This window comes from Notothenia rossii, assembly GCF_949606895.1.
Source record: "Notothenia rossii genome assembly, chromosome: 4".
Classification (NCBI taxonomy): domain Eukaryota; kingdom Metazoa; phylum Chordata; class Actinopteri; order Perciformes; family Nototheniidae; genus Notothenia; species Notothenia rossii.
In genome coordinates, this window is record NC_136902.1 from 8,665,589 (window position 1) to 8,683,374 (window position 17,786).

Sequence of the window (17,786 nt, forward strand, 5' to 3'; positions counted from 1 at the left end):
GACACAGGGCCCCCCCAGGCATTCACTTACAAATGTCACTCAAAGAGATGCATAGCGGCCAGTAATAGACTCAAAATAAACACAGTCACATTAAACTACAAGAAGGAGAAACCAAAAAACTAAAAACAGGCCTAAACAACTACAAAGAGATGCAGAGAGACATATCATTAATATGAAAAGTTATAAAGTATATGTTCCTATGAAGAGATACGGTGGGAGCTTTTGCACGTATGTTCCCAGGGGCACATGGCCAGATAGAAGTGTATTTCATTTGTCGTTTTTTTTATTTTCAGTTTCAGGGCTGTAGAAAACAGGGAGTGGCTTGACTGTGACATGGCAGGAAATGTCTTCGCGCGCCCAAACTACTACCTCTCTCCCATTTTTTTCTCTACTCTCAGAGCTGCATGTGTCTGAAAGAAAAGGCAGTTCTTCTGACGTGGACCAGGCCACATGTTTTAACTCTACTCTACTTCTGTGAAGACGGAGGACATCCATCTGTCTGACTGCTACTGGAGAAGTGAGTACCTTCAAGGCCGGCAGACTACAGCTGCTCTAACAAAAGCCACGAGACAAGTTCCCATTCATACATGTGGAAAGCTACTCGAGATAAACTATGATGTTTACTCCAGTGTACTGTGTATAGACAGAAGAGATAGAGATGCCATTATTTTTCAACCTGTTTCTTTCATTTCTAAGCAAAGGATGTAGTGATACTGTCCTTTTGGTGACATGCTGGCAGTTGTTAAGCACATGGGATTTAAAGACGCACTGACACATATGACCATCATGAAAGCTAATTCTGGTAACACTGTTTGGTACAAAAATAACATTTGATAAATGTTTCCTTAAACCATATTTTAGCTATAAAAGTATGTAATTATATGTTAGATGCTTTGTCCTGTATTTTTACGAATCACTGGGTCATTTAAGGTGACTTAGGCAGCCATGACAAGTACATACCTTGAACCTGATATTTTGCCAAATCTTTCAAACATGGAACTTTACTTCCTGGTTTATTATGATGTCGAGCTTTCTAGAAATGAAACACATTTTAAAAGGTATGACAAGAATCTGCCATGACTTCAGAGGAAACATTTTCCTGTAGAAGTATTTGTGTTATGCTGAGATAAAGAGCACGTGGGTGGGTGTAAAAGCAAAGCTCATATCTCTGTGAAGTTGAACTCATCAACCAACGGAAAAATTGTTCATGAGAATTGTATGAACTTTTAATCTTGAGGAAATGAGTAACAGGTTGAGTGTGTCGGTTTGTTGCTTCAATAAGAGATCAAATAGTCATAAAACCCCCTATTATACTCATTGTCAGGTTCATATCCGTATGTAGTGTCTCTACTGTGACATGTCTCCATGCTTTAATGTTCAAAAAGCTCTTTATTTTTCTCATACTGCCTGTGCTGCAGCACCTCTTTTCACCCTGAAACCAGAGCCCAGATTGGTTAGCTGGCCGACTCTGTTGTGATTGGTCAACCGCTTAGAGATGTCCCGCCTCTTAGCCTATCATGTACAATGTGTTGGAGCGCTAGCCAATAGAAGCATAAGTGTTACGTAGTGATATCACTATGCCCTGGTAGTAAAGTTGAGTCCAATGGATGCGTTTCAGGTCAACTTTGGGATTTTAGTCAGAGCTTTACATGCAACAAAAACCTATACAACACACTACTTTTTAGCTGCGCCTGCTCTTACACCAAACTCTGTTAGTAATCTGGTGGATACATTTAACGCAAAACTGACCAATATCATCGACACCATTGCGCCCGTGAAAGTTAAGAAAATCTTTGGTAAAACAAAAGCACCATGGAGAAATTTGCCATCTGTGAAATTTCAAAAAACAGAATGCCGGAAAGGTGAACAAATGGTGGCGGAAAACAAAACTCAAGATGCATCATGATATTTGCAAAGACCTACGGTCTTGAACTGAAGAAAGCTAGACAATCATTTTTCTCTGCTCTTATCAACAAAAATATCAATAACTCTCGTTTATTATTTTCTAATGTTGATAAGTTAACTAACCCCAGAATGGAAATAGCCCCTGAACTAATCTCCACTCAGAAATGTAATGATTTAGCTTTGTTCTTCACAGAAAAGATCTTAAAGATCAGGCAAGATATCAGTTCCTCGATTCCGAGTCTTGACCCTATGTTCTCGTTGCAAGGACACAGAATTAACCAAGCCAAAATGTCAAAGTTTGTTCCAGTCAGCCATAAAACACTAGAAGAAGTTATACTCCATCTAAAAAAAAACTACATGTAGTCTTTATAGTCTTCCGTCAAACTTTTTTAAAAGTGCCTATTGTTATATTGCCTCAGATGTACTGCAGATTGTGAACATGTCACTCCATTCAGGTGACTTCACTAAGGGCTTGAAAACTGCAGTTATTAAACCACTGCTAAAAAAGAACACCCCTCGATACGCTGACAATCAGTAATTACAGGCCAGTCTCAAATTTAAAATTTTGAAGCAAAATAAATGAAAAGGTTGTCTACCTACAACTTAACAGTTTTTTTACTTCGAATAATATTTTAGACACCTTCCAACCTGGTTTTAGGTCTCGTCATAGCACAGAGACGGTTTTATTAAAGATTTTAAATGACATTCATTTTAATACCGACTGTGGGAAATCTACAGTTCTAGTTCTATTCTATACCTCAGTGCGGCGTTTGACACCGTAGATCACAATATTTTAATAGAAAGACTAGAGGAATGTGTGGGTCTGTCTGGCACTGTCCTAAAATGGTTTAAATCCTATGTAGAAGACAGAGAGTAATTTGTTTCCATTGGTAGCTGTACATCGGATAGAACCAAAATGTGGAGTTCCCCAGGGGTCGATCCTCGGGCCTCTTCTATTCAATTTGTACATGCTGCCACTTGCTCAAATAATTATAAATAACAACATTTCACATCATAATTACGCGGATGACACCCAAATCTACATATCACTTTCTATAGATGAATATGGTCCTACTGATTTATTGATCACATGTCTAAAACAAATACATGACTGGATGTGCCGTAATTTCTTACAGCTCAATCCAAAAAAAAATGAAGCAATTGTTTTTGGAACCAAATAAGAGAGAATTAAAGTCACTGCACCCCTGGAATCACTATCACTCGAACCCAAAAGTCAAGCAAGAAACCTAGGTATAACTTTAGACTGTGACCTCAATTTTAACAGCCACATCAGGGCAATCAATAAATCATCTACCATCTAAAAAATATCTTGCGTATTAAAGACCTTATGTCCAAGCAGGACCTTGAAAAACTTGTCCATGCATTTGTTTTTAGCAAGCTTGACTACTGCAACAGCATCTTCACAGGCCTCACAAAAAAATAACTCCGTAAACTCCAACTAATTCAAAATGCTGCTGCCAGTGCTAACCGGACAAAGAAAACAGATCACTCCAGTGCTGAGATCGCTGCATTGGCTTCCATTAACGGAGAGAATTGATTTTAAGATTTTATTGCACACATATAAAGCACTAAATGGGCTAGGACCCAAATATATCAAGGACCTCCTTCAGCAGTACGAACCCAGCAGACCCCTTAGGTCTTTAGGCGCAGGCCGGCTCACTGTTCCATTTGTGAGATCAAAGCGTGGGCAAGCAGCTTTCTGCATCTATGCTACTAATGCATGGAACAAACTCCCAGAACATCTGAGAATGGCTAGCACTTTAGAATAATTTAAATCAGGTCTAAAAACATTTATTTTTAACATGGCTTTTTAATTTTCTAATTTCTGAACTGTTAAACATGGTTTTCTTTCTTTTAATTGTTTGTGTGTTTTTGTATTTCTTCTCCCTATGACCATATTAAAATGTATTATGTTTTTATCTGTTTGATCCTGTAAAGCACTTTGAATTGCATCACTGTATGAATTGTGCTATGCAAATACATGAAAAGGGAACACCCAAACAAAGCATAATAACTTTGACTTTGACTTTGATAATAAGGCCCCTTTAAATGTCCCACATCCAGTGGCACCTCAGGTCTTACACTGTTTGTTTAGGAACAAGCTCCAGTAACTTGTAAACATGCACAATGTTCCCACTCTTATCACATGTGGGCTATCTTAAAAAAGATCTCCTAAGTTAATTACCATCACTGAGACTTCCAGCAGAAGGCCAACTGTCACTGAGTTTCCACCCACACCGTAACAAAGCCCCCCTCAGCTCACTCCCATTTTGCATGCTCTGTAACGACATGGTCATTGGTGTCCAGTGTGAACCCTGTTGAATTAATGGGATTACCTGTAGCCTTGTAATTGCGAACCGACCCTCCAAACTACAGGCGATTCCTTTCCATTTGTTCAAACCCTTGTGTTGACACCTTTTCAGTGCAGACACCTGGTGAGCGGACTCCTTCAGTCTCTTTCTACCTGCATCAGGTTAAACAAAGGGTTAAGTATGGGTGTTCCCATTTCCCGCTCGCTCCTCCCAGCCTGTAATCTCTCTCACTCTCTCCTCTCTTTTTCACTACCAAGGAGCTTTGGAGAGGAGCTCCTAGGAACACAAGGCCAAACATAAACATTGGAAGACTCTGGAAAATTGAGAGGGCTCGCACCAGGATTTATTCTGTCAATATTTAAAAGAAAAGTAGATTTGTTCTTGATCACCAGGGTAAGTTTCTAAGATAAAGTGTGTGTATGTGTTGAGGAAGAGAAAGGAAGGGCTATCTGTCAATAGTGAGCTGCTGTTGCGTCAGATGAAAGCCATGTGGTGTGTAGAGCCACACAGTGAGGATACATTAATAACTACTGGGTTTAAATTAAGAAGTCTTGGTAAAGATTGTCATATTTAGCTTATTATTCTAATTGTGAGAGTTTGTCAAGGGCTTGAGATGGGTTGTTTGAAATAAAGCTTTTGTTTTGTTTCCAACTATCACAATCAATCAATGTGTATTTATATAGCCCAACATCACACATTTTACATTTGAATTTCCAGTTTGTATGTGACTGTTTCCGGGCTTTCTTTTTTGAAGCAGTTTTATGGAAATATTTCTAGTTAACCAGGTTTCTCTAGTATCCCATCTCTCTCACATGAAAATGCAAAGTATGGTACTCGTAAAAGCTGTGGGACTAACTAACGCTTCAAAACTGGCTATTAGTGGAAGTTAAATGACTAAATATTCCTGACATTTACCCTTAACTCTGTCGGTTGTGTGTGTGTTGGCTGCAGGCCATGGGAAAGTCTTGGGGTATGTAGTGGAAGAAGGTTCCTGTAACCACACTTGACCCGAGGCAAGTATGCAGGGAAAAGGCTACTCTGTATTTAGACGAAATAGCACGTTTTACACAGCAACCCTTTGTCTACCTCTGTGGCTATATCAAACTGTGAGGATTATTATGCGTCCACAGGCCAGCGCATTGATGAGCGTAGGACGATAAGAAACTCTGGTTTTGTGTGAAACTCTTAAGGAATGGCACAATGTACTGTGAGTGTGTCCTTTAGGGGTCAAATGTGAAAATCCTGAGGGCAGTAGGAGTGAAGTATCCCATGACCCCGGGGCAGCAGCAGACCTACGCTCGTTCCCAGAGTCCGTCCATGCCAGCTTTCTGTGGGCCACAACAGATTAGAGCAACATAAATCCTCTGACAACATTTGTTATTTAAAGCCTTTCATGTCACACAAGCTCTAATTGGACTTAAGTGTCCCCTTTTGTATTTTGTGAACTACTTGTGTGAGGGTTTTAGTATCCTGATATCTGAGTTCAATGATTTCTGAAAAATCAACTATCTCCCCCTGCAGGAAAAAATTACAGTGGTGTGACTCTCAAGACTTTAGAAATAGGTCTGGCCTTTATATGCCACATGTTCTGTTTGTGTTACCGCAATCTGATTCAGTGTTTCCTGTGTACAGTGGTATCCGTCTGTTTGAGTAGCAGGTATGTTTACCTTTTAAAAGGCTGAGTTTATTTAAAGACAGCTGACGTCTGCCACTGTGACACACCTTTATATCAAATAAGTGGTAGAACAGAGGCATCTCCACATCTGTCTCGTGGTACTTTGCTCTTTTATTTAGTCTTTATCTGTCCTCTTTCTGATTCCTGAAAGGAAAGGTCACAAGCTGCTTGCAGTCTTCACACATGAAACAAATAATGGAAAGTTGGCAAGATCGATGCATGAAGCGTGTTTGTTGTGGAAAAACAATCCAAGCTGAACTCTCTGAACATGATTAATAGTAAACAATGTTAAGGAGTTGAAGGCATGAATAACAAAAACATAAACAACCTTTTTCTCTTAACCTCTATCCAGGTCACAATTTGAAGGGGATTCTTTCAGTCCAGCAGAAGTAAATCTAGAAAAACTCACAACCTCTGCAACCAGCATGGAGCTTCAGAAGATGAACGGACACAGCAAGGACAATGGGTAAGTGTCACAACTTCATCTTAAAGGGGCCATATTAAACTCATCTTCAGGTTCATATCAGTATGTAGTGTCTCTACTGGGACATGTCTCCATGCTTTCATGTTCAAAAAGATCTTTATTGTTCTCATACTGCCTGTGCTGCAGCACCTCTTTTCACCCTCCGTCTGAAACCAGAGCCCAGTCTGCTCTGATTGGTTAGCTGGCTAGCTCTGTTTTGATAGATCAACCGCTTGGAGATGTCCCGCCCCTTAGTCTATCACGTACAATGTGTTGGAGCGCTAGCCAATAGAAGAATCCCCAATCCTCTGCAGGGAACTTTGGGATTTTAGTCTTTGCAGACCATTTACATGCACACAAACCTAAATAACAAACTACAGGAAAGGGAAAACCCCAAAAGGCATAATAGGGCCTCTTTAAGCTATTAAGATTCTGACTCAAAGGTGTCTTTAAACGTGTATTCAAAAAAGATGGAGTATTTCTGAGGCCAATGACTTTTATTCCATTGAAGGTTTGACGGTCTGGATGGCTTGGCTGAACACGACGAGTTTCTCCCCCACAAAGCTGGAGTCAAGAAGGAAAACCACTTCACAGATGTGAGTGCTTCTACTCAGCAATATGTTAGAAAACATGTTGTTGGGTTCTGTTGTTGATTCAGATGAATAAAGACTTTTAAAACGGTATCTCTGTGTTTAATCCTCTCCTGCAGTTTGAGGGGAAGACTTCTTTTGGCATGTCCATCTTTAACCTCAGTAACGCTATTATGGGCAGCGGGATTCTGGGATTGGCTTTTGCGATGGCCAACACCGGAATTATTCTTTTTCTGTGAGTATGCAAGCCTAACACAATCCTCATTTTGGTTTAACATCGTGCCTGGCTGTTTTTCTCTGTGTGTTTGTGTATTTTTCCAGCCTTTTATTTACTCAACGCTCAGTATTAAGTTGTAATATGATTCCCATTTGAGTAGTAGTATCTTGATTTCAGGTTTTTGTGAAGCCAATGTTCACACAAGGCTTTTTGTCGTATGTGTTAGAGTTTAAGGTTTTAGAAAATGATACAGTGGAGATTTTAAAGTAATGTTTGCTGCTCCTGACTATATACGTTTTTCCAAGGCCTTATTTAAAAAAAACTAATACTTTTATTCCTTTATATTTTGGAAAAAAAAAGAAGCTTTTATCAATCATTAAAGGTACGGTAGGTCATTTAGGAGAAACCAGCTCGAGTGCGCTAGAATTTGAAAATACACAGCCGGAACAAATCTGCCACTTCCTTACAGAGCCCCTCCTCTAACACACACGAACGCGCACATGACCAATGAGGGCACGAGATAAGTTTGTGCACAGATGGAAGGCTGACAGGCAGGTAGGCCATCCAGTTACTTTAGCCGGGCCGGCTCAAATGATTGGTCGTGCTTTTTACAACGCCACGGCTTCCACAGATGAAATGTTTTTATGGATTTTTTGTCAAAGCACTTCAGATATTCATCATTGCTATCGGGATGTTAAGAGCATTCCATGGAATATAACAAAAAGTGTATCTCGAGCCGGTTTATCAAACGTACCTACCCCACCTTTAAATCAAAAACTTTATTACAGACTTGAGGTCCAGATAGAACACAAAAACCCTTGGAAACTGCACTTACTACATTTTCCTACAATGAGGCAACTCTACAGATGTCTCCACAGCTTTTACAGACCTAATTTATGTATATTTCTAGCAGTGTGTGTGTGTGTGTGTGTGTGTGTGTGTGTGTGTGTGTGTGTGTGTGTGTGTGTGTGTGTGTGTGTGTGTGTGTGTGTGTGTGTGTGTGTGTGTGTGTGTGTGTGTGCGCGTGCGTGTGCGCATCAGGGCAACGCAGATTCCCTAAATCAGATTTAAGTGTTTAAAAATAGCCCGTAGTGATCAGATCCAAGAAACGCCTGCTGGATCAGTCCTGTGCTATGTGGCAGGGGGGAGGAGAGGGAGGAAGGGGGGAGGAGACGGAGGAAGGGGGAGAAGAGGGATGAAGGGGGGAGGAGGTCTGGACTGGAGAGCCGCTCTCTCTGGAAGACAAACTAACTTGTGTGGGCGCAGAAGAAAAAACAACAATGGCAAGAATGGCTTGTTCGGATTGAGCTTCTCGTTTCTAAAGAGAATAACATCGTTTTTCTCTCTTTCTTTCTGTCTGTATTTATTTTTAATTAATGAGCTCAGTTTTAACTCTATATTAATCTCCAGATTGGAAGGAGCTTTGATACAGATTTGCTTTTAGCTTTAAACTTCCATAATATTCTTCCTAACTTCCTCGGATCAATTATTTGTTACCATGACTTCCACACCTACTATTTACTGTTTTTTAAAATTGCCATTATAATAATCTTTTTTTATTTTGTGAATGTATTTTTATGTTATAATGATGTGGTTTTTATAATGATGGAGAGCCATGAAGTGTCTCTCATCAATACGGTGGATCTCAAGGGGGTTTCAATATGCTGACATTTTATTTACCATGTATTTAATTGATTAATAGAGAACATAATCCATAGCTGCAGCCTTAAAAAGTACAAAATATACTGTTTTTGTATATATTGATGTATATATACTGTATGCACAAAATATGTTGTTCCTTAGTAACCCCTTAAAAATAAAATGGTGCATCTCAAGGGTTTTATATGAAAACAAAGTATTCCACTGTACTTTACTTAAGTATTTAATTTAACATCCTACATGTACATAGTTTACTTACTCCTGGACTTTTTATTGTGCCATTTTCTATTTATGTTATTTTTGTTTCAGGATGCTGCTGGTGTCCATCGCCCTTCTGTCTGCATATTCAATTCATCTCCTGTTGAAAAGTGCTGGAGTTGTCGGTAAGCTGGATTCAACACACACACAACTTAGCAAACAAAGCCATTTAGTTGTATAACTCCTCACACTCATTTCTAATGTTCCTCAGGTATCCGTGCTTATGAACAGCTGGGAAATCGGGCTTTTGGCATCCCGGGAAAAATACTGGCAGGGTGCGTCATTTCAGTACACAACATTGGAGGTAATGTCTTGTTATTTCCTACCTTTAAAGATTATTTTTTTATATATTTAAGCAAATGCATTTCACAAGATATTACTAACTGATTTCATTTCCTTTTAGCGATGTCCAGCTACCTCTTTATCGTCAAATCTGAGCTCCCTTTGGTTATTCAAGCCTTCCTCAGTAAACAGGGAAACACAGGGTGAGTGTCAGAGTCATATTGAGATGTATTCACAGTTTCTGTTTGTTGTGTTTTTTTGTAATGACTTTCTTTTTTCACCTGTTTGTCTGGTTGTTTCTTAGAGAGTGGTACTTGAATGGAAACTACTTGATCATAATAGTTAGTGTTGCCATCATCCTTCCTCTAGCACTCATGAAACAACTTGGTATGTTTTTCTGTTGTCACATTTCTCTTTCATTTCACTTTTGACTCCTCATACTTTCCCATATTACATCATCTTTTCACTTTCTTTTTTACATGTACTGTACTTTTATGAGCTTTTCTGAAAAAGTACCATCACTTCTTAATACAGTTCTTAATATGGTGTTATCATTGCCCACAGGTTACCTTGGCTACACGAGTGGCTTCTCCCTCTGCTGCATGGTGTTCTTCGTCATTTCGGTGAGTGTACAAATATTCAGGAAAGATATACACAGTGTTTCACAACAAAACCACCTGACCACATTCCCTGTGTTTTTTACACACTCCTGGGTTTACTTAACTGTGTGTATATTTTTAATATATTTATATTTATTATAAATATTTTCTTTTGAGTCAGTCAGTCTGTTAATTAGTCATTTAGTTAATTGGCTTGCTAGCTTTTTAGTGAGTTAAGTAGCTAGTCAGTCAGTTACAGTAGTTAGTTAGTTAGTTAGTTTTTTTGTCATTTAGTTAATTGGCTTGCTAGCTTGTTAGTGAGTTAGGTAGTCAGTCAGTCAGTCATCTAATTATTGATTTAGTTAACTAGTAAGTTAGTTAGTGAGTTAGTTAGTTAGTTAGTCAGCTAGTTATTTAGATATCTAGTAAGTTAGTTACTTAGTCACTTAGTTTGGTAATTTGTTAGTTATTAAGTTAGTCAGTCATTTAGTTAGTTACTTAGTTAGTCAGTTAGTCACTTAGTTAGTTACTTTGTTAGTCACTTAGTTATTTAGATATCTAGTAAGTTAGTTACTTAGTGACTTAGTTTGGTAATTTGTTAGTTATTAAGTTAGTCAGTCATTTAGTTAGTTAATTTGTTGGATAGTTAGTTAATTACTTAGCTAGGGTAGTTAGTATGTGAGTTATTTAGTTAGTTAGTAAGCTAGCCAGTCCGTCATTAGTTAGTTAAAAAGTTGGAAAGTTTGTTTCTTTGTTACTTAGTTACTTATTTAGTCAGTCAGTCCGTCAGCTAGTTATTTAGTTACTACTAAGTTAGTTATTTTTTATAATAATTCATATTAAATTCCTTGTATGTTTAAACCTACTTTGCAAAACCCTGTTTCTGTTTCTGATTATGATGTTTTTCTAATCATTATTTATCTTTGGTTTTCCCAGGTTATCTTCAAGAAATTCAACATCCCGTGTCCCCTGGTTGATCAACCTCAAAACAACTTTACAAGTGATAATGTTATCAAACACATGAATGTGACAGACGACTTCTGTGAGCCCAAAATGTTTACCACTAACTCACAGGTCAGAGGAAACATTTTTACTATGCCTGCGCCTAAGTCTCTGAATCTTTAATGTATTCCTTGGTTAGCACCATAGACTGTATATGGTTAGCATGCCAGATTCACTGTCATGTGTTAGTATGGCTATCAGTAGGGGTTGTTATGTCAACAGCAATAAAGTGTACAATGTCAACAGTAGTGTTTGGTTTAAAATATGTGTTCTCGAATGTTTGTCCGGTGGGTTATTCACTGACCTTTGATATGACTTGCTTTTAGACAGCGTACACCATCCCAATTCTGGCCTTTGCTTTTGTCTGCCACCCCGAGGTGCTGCCAATCTACACCGAGCTACGAGAGTAAGTCAGAATGCCGTCATGCATTTCACAAAATCTCAAAAATAATTATCTTATTGGAACACAGAGAGATGTGCTAAAAGGTTAAGGGAAAAATTAACATAGTTTTTTCCTAACATTTAATTAAAATACATTTTCTGCTTTTCTTTACCACAGCGCCACCAAGAAACGAATGCAGAACATCGCTAACGTCTCCATCCTGGCCATGTTCGTCATGTACCTAATAACGGCTCTTTTTGGTTACCTCACTTTCTTTGGTAAGCAGTAGTAAAATATGTATTTTTACTTAAAGTGGACCTATCATGCTATATTTGAATACTATAGTGTAGGACCATACCTATATAAGGAATATTTATACTTTTCATTTTTCAAAATACCAAACAGATCATGCATTTTAGCCATTCCTAATTTCGCTCAATTTAACACTGCCTTTCATGCTCGGATTCAGTGAGAACAGCACCATCTGGTGGCCTGAAATATGTACTACAGCGTCCCCAGCGCTTTCGACCGGCAATGTCCGTGGCTGTCTCCTCCTGATTGGTGGAGTTGGCCCAATAGCCGTAGCGCCACTTCTGTGACGTCATAGAAGTGTTCAAATCTGGATCAGTCTGTATCAGATCCGTTGCAGCCCCTTTTTTAGAGATTTGGGTATGGAGGAAAATAGAGAGGATTGTGTTTTCTGACACTTGGTGAGTTCCCTGGAACACCGGGGACACATATTCATTTATAAAAGACATACAAAAGTGCGTTTTGCATGATAGGTCACCTTTAAAGGTGGGGTAGGTAATTCACTTCAGAAACACTTTTTGTTTTATTCCATGGAATGCTCTTAACATCCCGATAGCAATGAATATTTTAAATGCTTTGACAATAAATACATACAAAAATGTCATCCTGGAAGCCGTAGTACTGTAAAAAGCACGACCAATCATCTGAGCCGGCCCGGCTAAAATAACTGGATGGCCTACCTGCCTGTCAGCCTTCCATCTGTGCACAAACTTATCTCGTGCCCTCATTGGTCATGTGCGCGTTCGTGTGTGTTGGAGGAGGGGCTCTGTAAGGAAGTCTGAAGGAAGGGGCAGATTTTTTCCGGTTGTGTATTTTCAAATTCTAGTGCACTCGAGCTGGTTTCTCCATTCTTACCTACCCTACCTTTAAGTAAAAGCATCAATAATAAATATGTAAAAATACTCAGCTACATGTAAAAGTACAAAAGTATTGGCATCAAATTTAACTGAAAGCACCAAAAGCGATTTTTGGTCGAGCCAAAGTGCTGTACATATAATAAAAACACATAAATACAATCACAATAAAAGACAATAATTGACAACAGAAATATAAAAAACAAAAACACAGGGAATATTCAGGTGTCATACTCCGCTCTGACTAGAAGGCCAGAGAGAAGAAGTGTGTCTTTAGTGTAGATTTGAAAATCATAGAATATATATATATATCACATTACTTAACTATTGATGCATTATTGTGTTAATAACTCCCACACTGTTACATGGGCGCTGCACAAGGATGGGTTGTATTCACAGTCTAAATGTCCCTCTGTGTGCAGTTCTGTTTACATGTGCGTGAAAATTAAGAGAATATTTCATTTAAATCTTTCATTTCTATTTCCATTTTCTAAAATGAGAGTAAAGTTGTTGTTTTTTCCATATGCTGACTCAAAGAGCTGGCTTTGTCGGTCAAAGGTCACCTAGTTCAGATGTTGTGAATGGGGATATTTTTAAATGAATGAGCCACTTGTATCCAGAGCCCATGTGTACTTTCCAGTGTTGTGAATGAAGGGATAGACCACGTGTAAAGAGCTTCTGTGTGTTTATGTGTGTTTATGTGTGTGTGTGTTTGTGTGTGTGTGTGTTCAGGTGCTGTGGAGTCAGAGCTGTTACACACCTACAGTCAGGTGGACCCCCTGGATGGCCTGATGCTTTGTGTACGTCTAGCCGTGCTGGTGGCCGTCACTCTGACCGTCCCCGTCGTTCTTTTCCCGGTAAGACATCTGTCAACATGAATAATAACTATATTTAGGTTATGATTTCCTTACTCTTTCCACAAATTCAACACACTTTACATAATAACAAAAGTAGATTGAGATCAAATAGATGAAACGAAGTGACACAAAAGAGAGGTTAAAAGAGTATGATACCATCTGCTGAATAATTGATTTGCTTAAAATAATGTTTCTGCCTAAATGATTTCATCTTCTAAATTGTGTACATTTCAGTTTTTCTTTGTTGCTTTTGGACCACAATTAAACATTCAATTTGCCAGAATGGTATATCCCAAATAATACAAATATCAATTAGGAACAGTAATCCATAGTTGCAGCCTTATAGAACTTTATAAAATGTATATAAAAATTGCCTACAAAATACTTGAATAGGATTTTCTATACAATTTATTATTTATTTAAAATGTTACATGATATTATTTACATTACATTGCATTTAGCTGACGCTTATATCCAAAGCTTTCTGCTGTCCTGATTTCAATGGGGAGCTCATTCCACCATTTTGGAGCCAGGATAGCAAACCCACGTGTTTTTGCTGATGGGAACTTGGGTCCCCCTCGCAGTGCTGGTGCAGCGAGCCGTTTGGCCGATGCAGAGCGGACGTGCTGGGGTGTATGGTTTATTATATTTATTATTTGTATTTCTATGTATACAAAAACCTGTATACAACAACATAATCAGTTAGGATTAGGTAAAGATCTGACCTAAACAAATAGTCCATCGGTAATTCTATGTTTGCAATGCGAATGTCATCATGGAAATATGTGCCACACTTATATGAAATGACAATGACCCCTAGTGGTAGTAACTTGTAGAGACGTAACAGTTCTACCCAGAATAAACTTGAAAAAATGTTGATGTAGCATCTTAACCACATTGCTGATCCTGCCGAAAAATGATGTCTGACTCAAAGAACATGATTAGTTTTATAAATAAATACTGTACTGTTTCAGTTCTGTGTCCGTCAGTGTGTAACTTATGAACACAGCTATTTATACTTCAATGGTGTGTTGACTGTATGGACTTAACACAACTTAACATAACTTGCGAATATACAGTAGTTGATAAATATGACCATTTAAAATGTAAGCAGGTTTTTAAAATGGGTGGAAAACATCCAAATAAAAAATGAATGGTAAAGATACAGAACAGATCAGCAAACACAAACTGTAGTCACAAACCTTTAAATGTCAGATAGATAGTGTTTGACATTTTGGGAAGTATCGCCTAGCTTATATCCATCTTTTCAGTATAAAACTGGTGCCAATAGACAGGGGTCATCCCTATGGTCCCACAGCCCAATGGTCCCACAGCCCAATGGTCCCACATTTCTATATTTAAAAAAAATAATTAGGCTCTATGTTCCCACAGCCCAATGGTTAAGGTTAGTTATAGTTAGATTACTTAGAAATGTGGGACCATTGGGGTTTGGGAACATTGGGCCTAATTTTGAAGAAAAAAAACATATTAAAAATGTGGGACCATTGGACTGTGGGACCATCGGGCTGTGGGAACATAGACACGCTCCCAATAGACAGATAGCATAGCTAAGAATGCTAGCTGTGAAATAGCTCCAAAAGTCAAAATATGTTATACACATTGTATCTCATTTTTAAACCCCCATAGATATTTTTAAGGTGTCACGTTTGGGTTTTACAACAGGGTAATCAATGTTGTATTCTCTCCACTCTCTGCTGTAAGCTTTTATAACAAAGCCAGACAAGCTATGTCTAAGCTAATCGCTAAGCTAACCTGCAGCTAGTTCCAGCTTCACATTGAACTGATGAATTGGATTTATATCTATCTGCTCATCCCACTCTATCCAAGAAAGCAAATACGCACACACCCTAAGTATTTTTTCAAGTGTGTTGCACTTCTACTCTTAACTAATATACAATTAGCAGGCATTTTAATGGAACATACCTGCTAACCTGCTGGGAGGGGATGTAGTCAAGTTGCTGCCTGTATTGAGTTTATCTTTCACATGGCTTTATGAAACAGCTTTTATATAGTTGTATTTATTAATCCTGATGCATGTTGTTGTAAAGTCAATAAAGTCATGACATTGTCCCTCTTTTCCAACCTTCCCCCTGTAGATCCGCAGGGCCATGCTGCAGATGTTCTTCCCTGACAAGCCTTTCAACTGGCCGGTGCACATCGGCATTACATTGTGTCTCCTGTTTGTGGTCAACCTGCTGGTTATCTTTGTGCCCACCATCCGCGACATCTTTGGATTCATTGGTAGGTTTCATACAGGAAAGAGTGGCTGCACGGTCTGGGCTTCCATTATTATTATCATCATGCCTAAACTGTGTTATCATGTACTGTGTTAGAAAACTCACTTCTTCTCCTCCTTTAACTTCAGGAGCCACAACTGCCCCCAGCCTCATCTTCATCCTTCCTGCAATCTTCTACATCCGTATCATTCCTGAAGACCAGGAACCTTTGAAGTCCAGACCTAAGATTCAGGTACAACTCGGCTCCTTTAGCTATTTCAAATACCTTAAATATAGTAACAGATCGCTACCATAACATTTATTTACCAGATCTTTCCATTTTTTCATTGATCAAGATACCATTTTTTTTTTTACCAGTTTCTTGTAATTTGTTTAATAATGGCTTCTCTTATCACAAGGAATAAGTAAGAATCGTTTCCTTTAATTTCTTCTGGTGTTTTTCCAGGTAATAGTATATGTGGTATTGTATTTAGAGAAATACCAAAAGTAGCTGACATTTCTCTCCTAGCCATTTCCCAGAAACAGCTAAGCCTTAGATGACCAAAATATATGACTATGGTTTGACTTCTGCCCTAACCATCCTCTCATTTTGAAGTAAAACAAATGTTTTACTAACTTCAAATATGGGGTGTCTCAAAATAGTGAATAAGAATCTTCTACATGTATCATTTCCAGTCATTAGATTTAGTTGTGTTATGATTGTTTTTGCACCTTAGTTCCGAATGAGCTGATGGTTTAATGCAAAAAAAATATTTTTACGTTAACAAAGACTTAGTTAATGGTTGTTCTTTTAACCATTTGAATTAGGAATTGTGTGTCCACCCAGGATACGTTATACTAAACGTACATTTTAATTAGTTTAAGTGTGTCGTTGATACCAATATCCATTTATTCCTTTCCCCTCCTGCAGGCTGCATGCTTTGCTGCGTTGGGAGTCGTCTTCATGATCATGAGTTTGTCGTTTATCATCATCGACTGGGTGACCGGGGAGTCTCGGAGCGGAGGCGGACACTAACTGTCTCCACAGAGAAATTAAACGAACACAATGCCATCCCAAACGCTCCCTGTTATTAAACCCCTCCTCTCTTTTAAAGCCAAACAGGAAAACAAAAGTTTGGCAGCACAAGATGAAGGATATCTGAAGTTCTCCTAAACAACAGAAAAAATAATAATGGAGATAAATGAGAATACAAAGAAATGTGTTCTGACTGAATACAAAGTCATGCCTCGCTATAAGGATGTTTGGAGGCATGTGTAGAAATGCAACCAAAGGATGAATGGGAACAACATGACTCAAATGGAAATCCCATTTAGAGTATGGATGTGTGAAAATTTCAGTTGTCCATCCGTCAGTTGCTGTTTCAATATACATTTAGGATTGTAAAAAATGCTGGTGCTTTGTGTCAAAATTACCCCAAACTTTCAAAGAAGCTGCAAAATACGAGCAGTGAGGCTGAGGCCGGACTAACCTTTCCACTCTACCTAAACACACTTTTCAATGACTTGTACATGGAGTTTAACATTTTCTTAACGTGACTTTTTTAATCTATACTGACACTTAACATGACTCCTGTAGAAGTGATCATCTCCAAAGCTGAGCCTGAGGTGGTCTTTTATAAATAATACAACAGAAATGGTGCAATGTGTGGTGTTCAGCTGCTATCAATGAAGGTCAAACACAGAGTTAAAAACAATCACATGTGAATCAAAAGAGGTGGTTTGTACAGTTTTTTATGTATTCCTGAAAGAAAAAAAAACGTTAAAACCCAAAGATTATACTTTTGTGTCATATTGAAAGAGGGTGTGTCACACTTTAAAAAATAATTAATTAAAGGGGGAAAAAGCCATTTAAAAAGTGTATATGAAATAATGTCAGTGTTAATGAAGACGTGTCTGTTATAGCCGCCCCAGAAACTGTTCAGTATGGTGAATAATGACCTATGGGTTTTTAAGTTTTAAACTTGTGTTTAAAATTTGACTTACAAACATGTTTTGACTTTGTTATTCATCCTGTACTTTTTTTTAGTTAATTTGAATGTTGATATCTGTCAATAAAATGTGTCTTTCATTTGTACAAAGTAGCTTTTTTTCAATCCACAGCTTTATCTCAGGTTCAGGTTCTTTATTTGGACCCGTAAGTAGA

At 38.3% G+C, this 17,786-nt stretch overlaps 1 protein-coding gene across 2 annotated transcripts; it reads left to right on the forward strand.

Moving 5' to 3' along the window:
- Positions 1-398: 398 nt before the first annotated feature.
- LOC307036206 (sodium-coupled neutral amino acid transporter 3-like) lies at positions 399-17,721 on the forward strand. 2 transcript variants are annotated; one of them, XM_079676293.1, is made up of 16 exons: positions 399-517; positions 6,266-6,379; positions 6,888-6,972; positions 7,086-7,201; positions 9,152-9,225; positions 9,312-9,404; positions 9,504-9,585; positions 9,687-9,769; positions 9,947-10,005; positions 10,918-11,055; positions 11,310-11,389; positions 11,543-11,643; positions 13,261-13,385; positions 15,503-15,647; positions 15,772-15,875; positions 16,554-17,721. In XM_079676293.1, exons 2-16 carry the CDS (start codon positions 6,339-6,341, stop codon positions 16,656-16,658), a joined length of 1,431 nt encoding a protein of 476 aa, XP_079532419.1. In that variant the 5' UTR covers positions 399-517; positions 6,266-6,338; the 3' UTR covers positions 16,659-17,721. The 2 variants fall into 2 exon arrangements, with proteins under 2 accessions (XP_079532419.1, XP_079532418.1); XM_079676292.1 differs by lacking the exon at positions 399-517 and adding an exon at positions 4,496-4,631.
- The last annotated feature ends 65 nt before the right edge of the window (positions 17,722-17,786 follow it).

Bases quoted from the DNA above. Each gene is read 5' to 3' on its own strand.
- LOC307036206 (XM_079676293.1), top strand. From the start codon at position 6,339: ATGGAGCTTCAGAAGATGAACGGACACAGCAAGGACAATGG. The intron at 7,202-9,151 runs GTGAGTATGCAA...TTTTTGTTTCAG, and splicing joins ACCGGAATTATTCTTTTTCT to GATGCTGCTGGTGTCCATCG. The intron at 9,770-9,946 runs GTATGTTTTTCT...CATTGCCCACAG, and splicing joins AGCACTCATGAAACAACTTG to GTTACCTTGGCTACACGAGT.